The sequence below is a fragment of the Dromiciops gliroides genome, chromosome 2 (assembly GCF_019393635.1).
Source record: "Dromiciops gliroides isolate mDroGli1 chromosome 2, mDroGli1.pri, whole genome shotgun sequence".
Lineage (NCBI taxonomy): Eukaryota > Metazoa > Chordata > Mammalia > Microbiotheria > Microbiotheriidae > Dromiciops > Dromiciops gliroides.
Window position 1 is genome coordinate 648,150,322 of NC_057862.1, and position 16,777 is coordinate 648,167,098.

General features: G+C 49.3%; 1 protein-coding gene across 2 annotated transcripts in view; it reads right to left on the reverse strand.

Moving 5' to 3' along the window:
• Positions 1-16,777, reverse strand: part of GALNS (galactosamine (N-acetyl)-6-sulfatase) — a 75,277-nt gene that overhangs the window by 44,972 nt on the left and 13,528 nt on the right. For both annotated transcript variants that reach the window (XM_043984350.1, XM_043984349.1), the window contains exons 5-10: positions 12,433-12,576; positions 11,693-11,759; positions 11,466-11,593; positions 10,786-10,925; positions 9,176-9,279; positions 1,060-1,196 (exon numbers count right to left, since the gene is read on the reverse strand). In XM_043984350.1, coding sequence (XP_043840285.1) covers positions 1,060-1,196; positions 9,176-9,279; positions 10,786-10,925; positions 11,466-11,593; positions 11,693-11,759; positions 12,433-12,576 — 720 coding nt within the window. The remainder of the gene's footprint in view (positions 1-1,059; positions 1,197-9,175; positions 9,280-10,785; positions 10,926-11,465; positions 11,594-11,692; positions 11,760-12,432; positions 12,577-16,777) is intronic.

Genomic DNA, 16,777 nt, shown 5'->3' on the forward strand with positions numbered 1-16,777 from the left:
ATGGTCATACAAACTAGAGGAAGCCCAGCCTCCCATGGGTGGCAGCAGCACATGGGTGAGCTGAGGAAAGGAAGATCCAGGCAGAATGAGTCAGGAGACCAAACTGCTTATGTGTCTCCACCCAATTAAATGAGGAATTGTGGGACTCCCCACTCCCCCTGAACCAGGAATTTTGACAGAGGGTAAACAAGCATTTCAGAAACTGCAAAATCCTTCCCAGGCCACACGGTCAGTGAAAGTCGTCTAATTTCCCTTACTAAGAACTGGCTCTCTGCCCCATCTCATCCTCAGCTCTCAAATTCCTCCAAAAGCTGCCTAGGAATTTCGATTCTCTGTTTAAATAATTCCTGCCGGGCAAATGAGCAGGGTCTCCCAGGTCCTAAGGAGAGAAAGGCTTTGGGCAAATAAAAATTCAGACAAAAGCGCCAAACCCTGTATGAGGAGGTGGTATTTGAGGGATTTTGGGGAATGGCAGGGCCTTTGGAAGCCCCCATCACCAGGCTGCTTGAACTCGGTGGTTTCCCTTAGGCCTCTCTCATATTTACAGCAAAGAGGCGAGTCTAAACGCCCGCCCAGAGTGAAGCAGAACCCGGGGGTGCTGGGGGTGCCTGGCCTGGACCAGGCAGCCAGAGGGATAACAAAGGCTGGGCTCAGTCACCCAGACTCCAATGGGGCTTTCCCGGACATCACAGGCAGACGAGGTCCAAGAGCACGTGGCGCACTTTCCTCCTGCCCCACTGCGGTTGGGAGACTTCCCTACTTAAGCTCGACTCTTACACACTCCGCCAGGTTTGCACACAACCCCAATGCCGCCAACAGCCCAGGGACTCATTACTGCCAATATGTTTTGTGCCTGAAAATCCCAGCGCTCTCATTGTGTCCCCCCCCCCCCCCCCATTCATCTGCCCGGGGAACGAACAGCTTCTCGCTCCCAAGTCACAATCAGCAGGCAGGGTTTTAAAGCCTTGGTTCTGTACAGCTTCAGGAGCTGGGGCAGGGGCTGGCAGGGGGAGGGGATGTGCACGGGGGCTCCGGAGCGCCCCTCTGCCTCTAACTAACCTGTCAATCAGCTCGCCCCGCACAATGGCTGGGAGAAGGTCAATGCCGTCAATCTCGCGGTCGCTGGGAGGCTTCAGGCCCGCTAGGGACAGGCTGGTGGTGAAGAGATCCATCACGCTGCCCAGCTGGTAACTCACCTGTAATCGACCCACAAACATCGTGAGCAGCCCAAGGGCACGCGGCCCTGACCCCCCCCCCCCCACTATCCCAACATCTCGGCCTGTTATGGCCAAGCACACACACGCGCGCGCGCACACACACACACACACACAGCCTCCTCTCCACGTTCCAAGCTGCCTCTAGCCCTGAGCCGGCATGTATGAAGCACTTCTCTTCCCCACACCACGCTGAGGGTCAGCACACAGAACATCTTACCCCACCGTCTCACCCTCCTCCAGAGACCAGCCCTCCTTTGGCCCAGGCGTAGGGGAAGAGTCTGGCTTCAAAGCGCTCCCCTCCCCCATCCCAAGCCTGGCCTGGTCCCCAGGATCTGAACAGGACCCCTGAGTGCCACCGGGTTCCCAAGTGTGGGTCTCTTTCAAGGGGAGCGAGAACTGGCCCTCTGGATGCTGGAAGGCATCGCTGGCCCTGCCCTGCTGAGGGCCAACCAACATTCCTCAGGACTCGCCTGCACAGGGAGCCGTGCAGGACAGTTACCTCCACGTCAGGGGGACCCTTGGCACTCTGGACTTTGGAGGCTGGGATGAAAAGGCCCAGTTTCGGGGCAGCTAGGTGGCACAGTGGATAGAGCACCGGCCCTGGATTCAGGAGGACCTGAGTTCAAATCCGGCCTCAGACACTTGACATTTACTAGCTGTGTGACCCTGGGCAAGTCACTTAACCCCAATTGCCTCACTAAAAAAAAAAAAAAAAGGCCCAGTTTCTTGGGATAAGACTCACGTTTCATTACACTTCCCCCCCTCTCCCCCTTGCCTACCCTTCTGGCGCCCCACCCTGCCTAACTGCAGGTTTCCACAGTCTCCTAGCTCCCCCCTCCCAGGGGGGCACAGGGGGCAAGAGGGAGAGTGCCGGGTGAGTCTTTAGAAGCCGAGTCATCAGTAGAGACAGAGAGAGAAGGGCCTTCCCATCAGGCCTACGATGCAGCCTCAGAAAGCCTGATGGGCATCAGTCCCTGCACAAGGAGGGGAAGGAGATGATTTGACACAAGTGTGAGTGTGACATATATTGGCCAGCGGCCAATATTTTCTAATGAAATGACCATCCATGGCTGAGCTCTGTCCATTAAGCCACCTGCAGTCTGACTGGCGGACAGAGGTTGATAATTTAAACAAGGTAGCGACCTCACCGGGGTTGATATTTCCTACAACCCAGGCTTGGCCACACCCAGCTTTCTGCTTCCAAGGTGAGGTTAGAGGCCTGGACAGTCATCCAGCTAACAAAGGGGACACTGAGGCAAGGTCACAAGAATGTAAAGTCACCGACTTAAAATGGGAATCTGTCAGTGACTGACCACATCCCACCTTTATCCCTAAAGCTCCAAGGGAACTGCTGCTGTTTAAAAAATTTCTGCTGCTAAGAAATCTTTTTTTTTTTTTTTGGTGGGGCAATGAGGGTTAAGTGACTTGCCCAGGGTCACACAGCTAGTAAATGTCAAGTGTCTGAGGCCAGATTTGAACTCAGGTCCTCCTGAATCTAGGGCCAGTGCTTAAAAATCCTCTGTGACCCTGGGCAACTCACTTAACCCTCACTGCTCTGCAAAAAAAAAAAAAAAAAGAAAAAGAGAAATCATCATTTGTTTTTTTCCAAGAAAGCAGAACAAACTCCCTCTCCATGGCAAAGACAGGCCACAGGAGTCAGTCACGCTGATGGGCCCCGTTTGCCCCAGAAGAATCCTTTTGAACATGGGCTTATTTAAAGCCCCTGCCAACAGTCGGCCCCAGGAGGCCTGGGGAGCCAGGGAACACTCTCACCTCTCGGCTTTGGAAAACAAGATACAAAGCCACAAGCAGGAGGGGCCCGTGCAGAGCTGGGCTGGTGGCTGGCCTGGGTGCTCACCCCTCCACCAGGCCTGATTACTGCACCAAGGCCGGCCTGGAAAGGGCCCGGAGAAGCTGGCCAGCCCAGCCTCGATGCCACAACTAACTGCCCAATGCCAAGCCTCCAGGCCTAAAACCTGAACACTTTGGACAATGCCATCAGCCACAGCTTCTGTACTTGAATGAATTCTGAGAAACAAAGAGGACGGCAGCTCCCTTGTAGGGCTGGAATCGTTCCTGCATGATGCCTCATGGCGAAACCAAGCCCTGTGTATCCTAGCGGGCCCTTGGAGGACGTTTGCCAATGCTCTGAAACACAGAGAGGCAAAAAGGGACTTCCGTCTGTCTGAAAACTCCTCCTGTGCTGGAATTCCTCAGTGGCCAGACATAATCCTCTGATCGACTTTTTCCCCTCTGGGAGGTGGGTGAGGTCTGATGGATGTGCCCTCCTCCAAGAGCCAGGGCTTCCCTTTCGAGCAGGGCTGATCCCTCTCTGCTCCCCCATTCGGAGGATCAGAGAGAAGGTAGCCCCACTGGGGAAGCCCCCTAGTGAAAGGGAGTCATGGCCCAGAAACCAATCCTGGTTTGTTATTCATCAGAGCCCCCCCCCCCCCCCCCCCCCCCCCCCCCCCCCCCGTCTTGTCCTTTCCCATCTCGAGCTCTAACAGGTAGGGTCCGCCCAAAGACCCCGCATTCACAAAACCATTCTTAGCAGCCAGGCCGGGGCTATTATCTAATTTATACAATGCGCTGTGACAGTCCTGTGGGGCCATCACCGATTCCTTGTCCTGGCCCTCATTAAACATAACCAGATGGCCATCGCCGGTTTTAATCATCTAGTTACGTCCCTGGTCTCTGATGAACATTCCTCTACACAGAGGAGAAACTTCTTAAGGAAATTAAATGCACATGCCACAGTCACTTAGATTTATCTGCGTGTTGCAGCACCCTGTGGAGGAGGGGGAAATAGAGGCAACTGCATTAAAAAAAAAAGTAAATAAATAGTATTTCAAGGAAAAAAAATTAAATCCCTATGTTTTTGGTCAACCTCTTACCTAAACTTTTTTTTAAAGGGGAAAAAATCCAGATAATATCGGTGCAAGAAAAAAAAAATAAAGAAAGAACGAGAGATTGGGGGGGAGGAGGGGAGGAAAGAAGGAGAGAGAGGGAGGGTGGGGAGGAGAGGGAGAGAGAGATCAGATATTCCTCATATCAGGACGGAACAGCTGGTAGTACTCACGTAAGAACCTCTCTTTTTTTAATACAAACTCTCAGTGTACACATCACATCTTTAAGAAAATGAAATCCTTTCGCGGTGGGCCCTGCAGTGAGAATAGCCACCATTGCTGTTATCGGGGCTTTCAAGCTTTAACTCTGAATCAAAGGCAACAATTAATAAAGTCACCCCCGCCAGGAACGGAATGGGGAGAAAGCTAAATATTTGAAACTGGGTGAACAAATGTCAGGGTGTTTTTAAATAAAACCCTTTCACAGTTATCACAGCGAGCAGGCCTGATATCCCTGTCTAATTCAATTTCAGTCTGCGCCCCATGGGAGACGGGGAGGGAAAGGTTGCCACGCTGTCTTTGGCTAGACGGGCTCTCTTCTTTTTCAGGGAGCAAGAATCAGAGAGGGAGGTGTGGCGGCGGGGGCAAAAACACCAGAAGGCAGACAAGGCACAGGGAATTTTGAGATGTTTGCTTGCTATGAATTCATCTGGAAGATGGAGCTGGAAGAGGAGAAAGGGACTTTGACAGGGCATATGGGTGTGAAGAAGCATCCACAGGCTGTTGGGTACACGCAAGGCTGCTGTGTGGAGCCTTGGGACCAAATGTGACACAGAGGCCACTGGAGATTTAGACAACGAACCCTCTCAATTCCTGTTATTGGGGAGCTGGGAAAACTGAGTCTTAGGGAAGCAGGGACGTGCAGCAGAAGACGCAGAGGACCAGGGGGCAGGAACGACTAAGAGAGGGCCTTAGATGGGCATCGCCACAATTCTGCTCCCACTTCCATAGAACCTTTTTTTTTTTTTTGTGGAACAATGAGGGTTAAGTGACTTGCCCAAGGTCACAAAGTTAGTAAGTGTCAAGTGTCTGAGCCAGGATTTGAACTCAGGTCCTCCTGAATCCAGGGCCAGTGCTTTATCCACTGCGCCACCTAGCTGCCCCTTCTATAGAACCTTGCTGGGCCTCAGTGTCCTGATCTGAAAAACCAATTCGTCAGACCAGATTATCTCCAAGGCCCCTCCTAGGTCTGGATTCTCCGCTCTTCAGAGTCACGGTTCTTATCTCAAACGGGTCATTTGACCATGGACAAAAGTAATAATGAGAGCCCATATTTATTAAGGTTTGTAAAGGCCCTCAGGTGGGTTATCTCATTTGATGCTCCCAACAACCCTGGGAGGTAGGGTACAGCAATTACCTCCACTTGATAGAGGAGGAAACTGAGGCAAACAAAGGTTAAGTGACTTGCTTAGGGTTATACAGCTAGTAAGCTTCTGAGGCAGGATTTGAACTCAAGTCTTTCTGACTCCAAGCCTGTCACCAAGTCCACTAAACTGCATACATTAGGCTCTTCATTTCTCTGGGTCCTGATTTCTTGACTGGACTCCAAAATGCCAATGATTCCTCACAATTAGAGCTAAAGTAGAATGGGGAGAATGCCAGGGAAGAGGGGGTTCCTCCACCTTGGGGAAGATGGAAAGAGGCTCCTGGCCTGGGTCCCTGCCAACTCAGACATCCCTAAGGAGGCCCCTTCGAGGTCCCAGGGTCTATGCTTCTCACCACCACCACTACCAGCTAAGGATGGGGAAATAACTACCTGCATGTGGTATTGCACAAGTCAAGCCAGACAGATACAGACCTGCCTTCTGAGAGCTTATAATCAGACAGACAGCAACACACACACAGAGGGAGGGAGGGAGGGAGAGAGACAGAGACAGAGACAGAGAGAGACAGAGAGTGAGAGTGTGAGAACAAGAGAGCGAGAGAGAGAGAGATGAAGAGGAGAATGGGAGGAAGGGAGGGGACATAAAAGCAAGCAAGTATTTGAGAATGGGTCCCTCCACAGTTCCGTGACTTGCCCCAACTATCCTCATAATGACTGGGCACAGCCAGGGCAGCAGCATGGTTAGCATAGTGAAAAGAGGGGCCAGTAGACATGGGCTCCAGTCCATGTGGCCCCCCCCACCCCAGGGACTCTGGGCTCCTCCAAGAGCTTCAGAGAAGGGCCTATACTTAATCCCTGCCAGAGGACAAGGTGCTGTCTATGTCCTTTTCCCTGCACAGTGAATTGGTGACCTTGAGGACATGCCATCTGCCCAAGAGTGGTGAGGGTGCAAGTGCTCCCTACAGCTGACGGCAAGGGGGGACCCAGGCAGGAAGCTGGATCAGGGGCCGGGCGTGACCTGCAAGACCGGTCAAGGGCAGAAAGAGGAGCTGCCACTCTACTGAACTGATCTGTTCATGTCACAAGTCCCCCTGTATAAATCCTATTCTGCAAACGTTCGTTAAGTGCTCTCTGTATACTCAGGGCACATGCTGCTGGGGACACCAAACCAAGACCAGATATGAGGCAGTCCCTGCCGAGTCCTCATTTTTAAGCCCTCTGTTATTGGCAACAGTCCCTAAGAGCGTCACTCAAAACTCTCGAGAGAAGCATCGCTTGTGATCTAAAACAACAAACAGGTAAATAAACGTCTGACAACCGAGGAATGGTTAAATAAGCCGCGATGCCTGGCTGCAAACAGACAGAATAATTCTGAGTGAGAAAAGGAGTCCAGGAAGCAGAGTGGGTATGCGACGTACAAGCAGGGAGGATGAAGGGGAAGGCACAAGTGTTGGCACAGCACCGACTGTGGGCCAGGCACAGGTCCGGGAACAAGTGGACAGGGAATCCCAATGGGGATGGGTGGAGAGCGACTCCAAAGGGCCAAACTTTATGCATCTAAATAGTTGTAAAAGGAGCATAATTGATTGTAGGGACGTTTACTCTTGAGTTTATCATGATCACTAAAAATAAGGACTGGTTATTCCTCTGACAGGTTGGGCTTTTATTAGAATAGCTTATTGATCCATCTCGGAACAAGACGTGGAGAATCTCAAGGAGGTTGTGAAAAAGGGAAGGTCAAGGTCAGGTAGCTAATCAAAGGGGACACCTCAGTAAAGGGGGGCAAAGGAGGAAAGGTGGCAGGAGCTGGGTGCTTTAGGCTGGAGAAGGTGACGAGAAGAGAAGGGATGACCTAAGGCAGCATTCAAAGGTATCACTTGAAGGACGATCTTACAGAAGGCAACCATTGCCCAGCAGTGACGTACAGAAATTCTGTCCCTTTCCAGTGTTGGTGGGGGATGGACGGGGGGTTATGTAGGAATGAGAGGACGAGGATTCTCATTTGAAAGGAGAGAAAAGGCAGAGCACTAAGTAGTAATGCCCACATAAGCACACATCACTGAGGACACCTTCATAAGGCTGGCACAAACACAAATACTTGAGGGGTGAGAAGGAGCGCTAGATGGGGAGGAGTTAGTGATGTGCTGGGCTGGGCTTGGCCACAGAGGATCCAGAGAAGGACAGAGTTCGTCTCTCTTTGGCCATCCCTATTTACACGTCTGCAGGCTCTGCCGCCGTGACTCGGTGCCTTCTCACTCTAGAACATTCCTTGACACACTGGCCCCCTCCTCCCACCAGAGAGGTCCTTCCAGGTCCTTCTTCTGGGGCTTGGGCCTAGGCTGGCTGGGCTTCTTTCCTCTCCCTGCCCGGCCTCTGATTGTCCGACTGTCCCTGTGTGGGTGGGTATCTTCTTCCCCCTCCCTGCCTCCAGCGTGGCCTTCCACTGTGGGAACACAATCTCCTTAAGGACAGGAACTGATCTGTCTTGTTGCATCTATTTTTATCTCCAGCACTGGGGGCAGGGCCTGGCCCCTACTGTTGCCAATTTGGATAGCGGACCAAATACCGCCGTAAAATGGTTTCTCCAAAAGGCCTGGAGACGGAAGCAGGGGCCAGAAATCTGGAGCAAGTGAGCAGCAGGAGTGGGGGTTCCTTGGCAGCATGGGCTCCAGGCGACAGGTAGGTAGGGCTGCTCGTCCTCATCCCTTCCTCGTTCTTCCCTCACGCCCACCTTCTCCACCTTTGCCAGCCAGGAATAGCATCATCTCTCCTTCCATCTGCTAAGCCATCTTCCCCTCTTCCTTAAAAACACAGCTTAACTATTAATACCTTTATTAAGTACTCCCAAATTAACCGCACCTGGGTCCCAAGATGACTCCACCAGTACCAGGAGCATCTGGGTAGAGCTAAAATTTGCTATGCACGGTACTGACATATGGTAAGGTTTTTTTTTTATGTCTTTACATTTTTATTTGGCCTCTCCCCCTTATTAAATTCTTTGAAGGCATGTATGTTGTCTACTCTTCTTTTAGTCCCCCACAATTCAATCCATAAACAAATATTTCTCAAGCACCCCTGTCCGACACTGTACATAGATGGAGCCTATTAAGTGGGAAATATCCCAGATGACACATTCTCAGAGCCTCACTGAGAGACAAAAAAAGCCTGACAGAGAAGGAGATCAGAAGTCAGGATTTCATAATGTTTTAGTTGCCATCTCACCAATTTTGAGAAGCGAGAAAACACTGAAAGCTGGCATAAGAACCGTCGATTCATTTGATCATTCTCCCCCCAAACCAATACTCCAGATCCCTGGCCCCGACCTGCTCATCTCTAGTGTGGTCTGGATCTTATCTGAAGACTTTTCTCTACATGGCGCGGTGCCTTCTTTAGAATGTGTCCCTCTCCAACAGGAAGGGGGCTCCTGGCCACAGTAAGCCCTAAGTCAATCTTGTTAACCGGCTAGCTCACACAATGAAGGGTTTGCTTCTGAGGAAGGAAGGAGGGAGGGAGAACCGGGCAGGGGAAGAGAGGGAAGAGAGCCTGGAAACGACTTCTGACCACGGCAATTTGGAGGGACTGAAAAGGATGGAGGCTTGGTCAGGGAAGGTCAACAGGAAAGAGAGAGCAAAGATCAGCCATGGTTCAAGATGACCCTTGGTGTGGCTTTCTTTTTGGAAAGTTGTCACAGGCTGCAGTGGCCCAAGTCACTGACCCAAGCAACTTACTTGTCCAGCTGGTATATGTCCAGGCCACCAGGCAATTGCAGGTTCTCTCATGCCACCTTCAAAGGTGGTTTGTTTCCCACATAGGAAGGGCCCGTTACTGCCACCTGGAAGGAAGGAAAATTCCAGGAAAATCGCTGGGTCAGATGATCTGAACCAGTGGTCTCCCAACACCCAATCAGTGGCCAAGTCTCGTTAGGCCTACCTGCCCAGCATCTCTTGCAGTCACCCACACAACCCCTGACCTAGCCCAGTGCACAGGCAAAGAGAAGGCCAAGGACAGAGCTTGGTGGTGGTGGGGACACTGGGGAAGACAAACTGACAAATTAGGATTAATCACCTCTTCTCTGAACTATCGCAGTTGACTCCTCGTTGGTCTCCTTGTCTCTCCCTACTTCACCCCAAAATAATTCTCCTAAACCAGAGGTCTGTCTGGGTTACCTCCTAGTCAATCAATTATAGTGGCTTCCTACTGACTCTAGGTAGGATCAAATATAATTTCATCTTGATCTCATCCTTTTAAAATGCCGATTTTAAGGTAAGTTTTGTAATGTACACAATTGTTAGCACCACAGTACATGACTGTAATTCATTGATTAATCGCTACTTTATTGTGGATACTTGCCCAAAAGTTCTTTTACTGAAAAGGGCATCAGATCAAAAGAGGTCGAGGATGACCCCACTGTTACTGTCCCCTATTTAGGACCACCCTACCTTCCTGCTCCTCCCCACCCCAAAAAAAACCAAATGAATAAAGGAACTAATAAAAGGAAGCCAAAATTGGGCTTCTAAGCAGGAGACAAATCCAGGACTTCTAGAATTGGGCTTTCTAAGGTATGGTCAACATTTATTGGGGGAGAGGGAACATTTAAATTTTGACAAGAGAGCTATGACAAATATTGGCATTAGCTGGAAAAACATGGAAAGGAACAGTGAACGGAAAGTCTACAGATTTGTTTGTTGAGAGAACATTCACCAAATTCCCATTATCCTACAATCCTACAACCCCTTGGCTTAAAAGAAGTTTTAGGGAAAAGACAAGGAAGTACTACTTTGCCTAGAAGGTATCACCCTCAGGAATTCTCTAAGGTCTTTCTCCAGCTTCTAAGGTTTACGGTAGAATGAGTGACTATCCTAAGAGGCAGCAGAGGTTGAAAATATAAGTTTAAAAAATGATTCTTGATAACCTTAGGAATGAAAGGCCCCCAACGGCTCATTAAAAGATACCTGAAGGGGCAGCTAGGTGGCACAGTGGATAGAGCACTGGCCCTGGAGTCAGGAGGACCTGAGTTCAAATCTGGCCTCAGACACTTAACACTTACTAGCTGTGTGACCCTGGGCAAGTCACTTAACCCCAATTGCCACACTAAAAAAAAAAAAAAGATACCTGAATTTTTAGGAGTGGGAAGTAGGGTCCTCTAAACTCTGAGGCTGATATCATGGAGGACAATCATATGACCCTAGGAAGCATCCCCTAGAATCATGGCCCTGGGTCTGGACCAGGGTAGTTTTTAGTGTGGGCTTTAGGGCAGACCATAAAGAAATTAAAATCTAAACCTATGATCTTATCGACGGGTATAAAGTTATGGGAAGAGTTATCCTGAACCACTTACCTTGATTGGGAGCAGAAATGAGAGCAGCTCCATTATCAGATGTGAAAAACACAAATGTGTTCTCTTCAATACCCAGGTCCTGAAGCAGTTTCAGTATTTTCCCAATGCTATCATCAATTTCTCGAACAGCATCTCCATATCTATAAAGGGGAATTGCAAACTTTGAGTGATTAACTCCGGGCAAATACCAGTTTGACAACTAAAATCATATTAAATACTAATCCTATGGCTTTAATGAAATGGATTGGCCAATGTCATTATCTCTCTCTCTCTTTTTTTTTTAAAAGAAGAGGGGAGGGGCAGCTATGTGGTACAGTGGATAAAGCACCTGCCCTAGATTCAGGAAGACCTGAGTTCAAATCTGGCCTCAGATACTTGACACTTACTAGCTATGTGACCCTGGGAAAGTCACTAAATCCTCACTGCCTGCAAAAAACCCCCCAATAATAATAAAATGGGCAAAAAACAACAACAAAAGCACTTCACTATCTACTTCATAGGGTTGCTGTGAAATGAGTACTTAGTAAAGAAGAGGGGAAAAATCAAAGGTACGTAAGTTCAAGATCACACAGCTAATGAAAGGTGAAGCCAATACCACTGCTCATCTTCCAACAGACCCAGATGAGAAATACTACTGAAATTTTCTGGCATTATAAAATAATAAACATAAAATTACTTACCGCCCTCTCTGACTGGTACCCAAGAAAGATTCTGAAGCATAAACAGGTGCGTGGGTGGCATCAATGGCCCAATAGAGAAAAAAGGGCTGTTGATGGGCTTGTTGCTTCTTAATAAAATCCACTGCTTCCTGCAAATAAAAACGAATTCTTTTCCTGTCCCTGGAGCCAAACCCCCCATTTTAACTGCAGGCACTGAGTAGCCCACCCCACACTCAGCTCCCCAGTACCTTTAAGTAGATCTGAGTTAGATTAGCCTCTCCCGTCTTGAGATTAATGGGGAAATCTTCATAGAATCTGAAAATAATGCAAAATAAGAAATGCCAGCAGACCCAGGATGGGAAGGCCTCTCTCCTCCCTGGGTCTTATGATTAAGCAAAAGGAAGGAAACGTATAACTTATGAATCCTATCCAAAAGGACCCTATAAATCAACCCTATAAACTCAATTCTAGTTTAAACACTTTAGGGAAATGAGTTATATTGTTAAGAGGTTAAAAAGTGCTGAGTAGGTTCTCTCCCTTGATCCTTCATTAGGTGATGACAGGTAAGGGAGAAAGAGATGATGTGAGGATGATTCTCTACGCTGGTTTGGGGCGCCCCCTGCCAATGAGGATCCTTTCCAGGCTGACTTCCCATCATCTCAGAGCAGGGTGTGCTTGCTCTGGATGCTCTATGCAGAGATGACCTAACAAGCTCACTGCTGCCTTCGTAGCGTGGAAGCTGAACGTGCCCCGGACTGAATGTGAATCCACCGACCCACATAAGAGGGGAAAACAGATCATTACAGAAACTCTGAGCCAGACCCAGAGGAAAAGGAAGCGGAGTGGGACCCAAGCCTTCACTCACAAGAGCCGCCATGACAGTTTGGAAAGAATAAGCGAGTTTCAAACCCCAATCACACATTGGGAAGGAAAGCGAAGGGAATGATTCACACAAAGGGAAAGGATGAGGGAGAAAAAGCTCTATTACCTGCCAACCATCTCCCAATTCCTGTAAACAGGAATGTTAGGCTTGGCCTTGTTGTCATAGGGTCCAAAATGACAGTTGGGGGATCCAAACCACTCATCAAATCCATGCTTCAAGGGGTGAAACTGGGGCCTGTGACCCAGATGCCTAGAAACAGGAACCCAAGCCATTTCAGGGACTCGCAAAATACCGTGGATTACGAATTAAAAAAAAAAAAAAGATCTTGAATTGGATCAAAGGCTTAATAATCTGGCAACCCCGCCCCCCACCTCAAAATCAGGCTACTCCCAAGGGCTTAGCTACTCAAATGCTATCCCCACATACCTTTGCTTCCTTCTCACCCAAAACCCAGGCCACAAGAAGAAGACAAGATAGTACAAAACTCTGAATTTCCCATAACTCTCTGGTTTTTCTAATATTAACGATGACAACAGACATTTATGTAGCCCCTTCGGAAGAAACCTTTTGCTGACAAGGTGACCCAGAGCTCCAATAATCTCTTCTTCCAGTCCTGGATGGTCGCTGTTCAGAGACAGCCCCAAAAGGTCACTGGAGGTTTAAGCGGGCACACTGAGCTTACGTGCCAGAGGTTCATCACGTATGAGGCTTGATTCCATGTAACAGACTGGAACGGCTCCAGGATCTGCTAACTATGCACTTATAATTTCCCCCAAAGCCCTGTATTATTTATGTAGATTTGAGTGATTAGAAGATAAAACGGGCAAAGTGCCCACTTTGGTGATAACTGTGAAATCTGTTCCAAAGAACGAAGATCATCTGCTTGGAGTCAAGAGAGAGAGGGGGGATTTCCAGTTTGCAAACCCCCAGCACACATTGGAGGCGTCAATCTAAGCTGTGGAGAACTTCCTGCCAGGCTCTGTTCCTCTCGAGCTTTATCAAGCCTCCTTCCTCCCTTTGGGGAACAGTTAATCCTAACGGCTCCTCCAGCCAGGAGAGAGAGCCTGGGCGGCAGGGCTCCCACCTGAGCCAGCCCCAGCCTCCTCCAGGCGACTACCCAGCACGCTTGTCCCACTTCTGCAGTCTGCTGTCCCCGAGATCTCTGCAAACACCCCAACCTCTGAGGAAACTGAGTCTAGCACCTGAAGGCACAGATCCTTCGAGATGATAATATGAATATCACTATCGACAGCTGCCGCTTACACAGCTTTGTAAAGCCATAGAGGGTGAGACACACCCTCACTGGCACCTCAGAGCTGCACAGTGGGGCGGGTGCTCAAGGTAGTATTCCCCCCATTTTGCAGATGAGCTCAGAACAGTTAGATCTGCTCAAGGTCACAAAGACAGGGCAGGGGGTGGTGGTGGTAGTGGTAGTGGTGGAGGATTCGAATCCAGCCTTCTCAGTTCCAAGTCCAACCTACACCACCAAGGCGCTTCTCCAGAGGGGCTCCCAGAGGTCCTGGAGGGCCTATGGCCTCGCCCTCAATCTTCGGAGGTTTCAAAGAATGCATACGACCTGCTGGTGCGCACAGTCAGGCGCACACATGTGCTCCCTCTTCTCTGCACGTGTGGCTTTGTCTCTCCAGGACCTACAAGAGAAGCTGCCCCTATGCGGGTACTTAACACACGTGGAATTACTGAATGGATGCGTGGGTCTGGGTCACCTCCATCCAGACGGGATGTCCACAGGGGCAGTCAGCACTTCCTCCCAAACCTAGTACACAGAACTCAGCACAGGTGAGTCTCGATTAACCACTTTGTGCATGATCTATGTAAAAGTTCATCCATTTAATAAGTCAATCCAGGTGGTGACTGGAGGTACATTGGGAGGTGAGCCGGGAGACCCAGTGAGTTCCATCGCTGAGACTTTAAGGAAGTCACTCAGCTTTCCTGGGCTTCGGTTTCTCCAACTACAACATGGAGTTCTCCGAGTCCCACCTCTGAGATTGTACTGATTGTTTGAGGCCTCTGGGGCTTTGGTCTTTTCAATCTTCATGTTTTATATTCATTGAGGAGAGAACTTGGCTCCATCCATTTCATTTTCACTTCCTCACTCAGATCTAGCCTTTAATGGCTTTGCATTATCTCACAGGAACACTCTCTGCTGGCCCCAGGATTCTTATTCTCCCTACAGGACCCAATCCATTCATTTCTGGGCTAGGGAGTCGTTTTGGTTCATACACAACTCGTCAGGATACATTCTGATTTAGCATGAAAGCCAACAATCTTTCCTGGACGAAATCACAGAATGAAGATGCAAACTTCTCTTCCTTCTAAAATGATAATAATGATGATGGTGGTAATGATAATAATCAACTTTTCAACACCCCTTAGGTGCTTTTACATTCTTATCTGAGCCTTGGAACAACCTTTTGAGACAGGAAGGACAGGTACTACTAACCCTTTTTTACAGACCAGAAAATCTATAAAGAGACTGGTCTAATTGTTCTCTGTCTAAACCTACTTCCCTTCAGGTGCTGTAACTTAGTAGACAGAGTGGTGGGCTCCGAGCTAGCTGCACAATGCTGGGCAAGTCGCTTACCTGCTCTCAGCCTCAGTCTCCTCATTTGTAAAATGAGGACCTCAGCATCTAACGACAAAACATGGGTAAAAAGCTTTGCACACCTTAAAGCACTATAGGAATGCTAGCAGAGGGGGGCAAAGTTAGCTTCAGCTGAACCAGGCTAAAATGCAATCAGTAAATGCTTGAGAAACAGAACTTGGACAACACAGATTGTGTTCATTTGTGGGTTTAAGAGCCAATTTGGGGCTAGAAGATTGACACCACTGCCCCATGGAACCCAGGGGCTAGACAGGAAGATCTCTGAGGCCCCCTCCAGTCCCAATGCCCTGATTCCCCCAGTGGCTGTGGCCAAGGTGGGGCTTCCTCGTCGGGAGTGGCCAGTCACCCCCTTGCTGTCTGTTTTCTGCACATCCGTACTTTGAGCCTACTTTTTGCAAGGACACTGTATTTGTGGGAAAGGGCACCCCAGGCTTCTAGAAACACTGTTTTTGTAACTCCTGCCCTAAGGCCCAACCATTCCTAGAATTCTCTTGGCACAGGATCTTCCAGAATCCAGGCCCTGGGCCTTGGGGAAATTTATCTGTTTATCTCCGAGCTCCCGCCTTAGGGCCCAAGCCAGATGGCTGGGCACCAGACCATCCCACCATCTGCCTGCTTCTCTATTTTGTGCCCTCCTTCCCATAACCAACCCCCCTCTCCCTGGTCACCAGTCCCTAGAGGCCCTACCTTCTTCTACCAGAATGTAGGCTCCCTGAGGGGCAGAGCGTCTCTCTTTCTCTTTTTCTCTCTCTTCATAGTTATGAAGGAAATATGTATTTCACATCTCTCTTTTTTTGTTTGTTTGTTTTTGCAGGGCAATGAGGGTTAAGTGACTTGCCCAGGGTCACACAGTATATGTCAAGCATCTAAGGCTGGATTTGAACTCAGGTCCTCCTGAATCCAGGGCCAGTGCTCTTTCCACTGTGCCACCTAGCTGCCCCCTCCCATCTCTTTTAATATTTTCATATTGTGTCTTCCCAGCACTTAAACAGTATGTGGCAAATAACAAATGTTCCCTCCCTTCCTTCCCTCCATTCACCCTATCCCTCCCAACAACCTTCGGAGTGGTTCTCATGCACAAAAACACAAGGTACCTGTTTCCTAGGGAGCGATTCCCCAGTCCCCCCCCCTTCTTTTGTAGAGGATTTCACTGGGGTAGTATTTCTTCTCGTCACTTACTAATAACTTTTTGAGAATCCTAGATGTGGCCTGTTTCCTCCCTGTTCAGCTTTGGCGGAGGCACATCTGAATGAACTAATCCATCTGCACCCACAATCTCTTGTGTTTTATTCCAGCCCTGCTCATTCTGCACTGTGATCCACGGCAGAACAGGGGCCGCCCTGCTGCCCGTTAACTGTTCTTGATTAGATCAGTCATTCTTCTGGGTGCCGCCCAATTCCTCATGCTGGTTTTGGCCCTTTTTTCTCAGGTTGCTCCACTTTCTCGACTACAAAGATCAGCCCAGAAGCCTGATGGGGCTCAATTCCATCAGACAAAGTCTTTCCAAGGCCCCCAGTGGGTTGTCCCCTTGCCTCTACTCACTGACTAAACCGGTAACCACTTTAGGGCCGACTGGCCTGGCATGGGCAGGGTTTTTTCCAGTCATCAGGAAGCCTCCGGACAACCAGGCTTTTCCAAAGAGGATAACTTCTGATGCCCTTTATTCATTTTAGTCACCATCATCGGACACTCGGTGAGCACCTGCTCTGAGCAAAGTCACTGTGCTCCATGCTCTGCCGCCACAGCAATTCACCAAGACCATCTACTAAGACAAAGACGGTGGCTGCCTTTGTGGAGGAAACATGAGCACTGACAACACGGCTGATG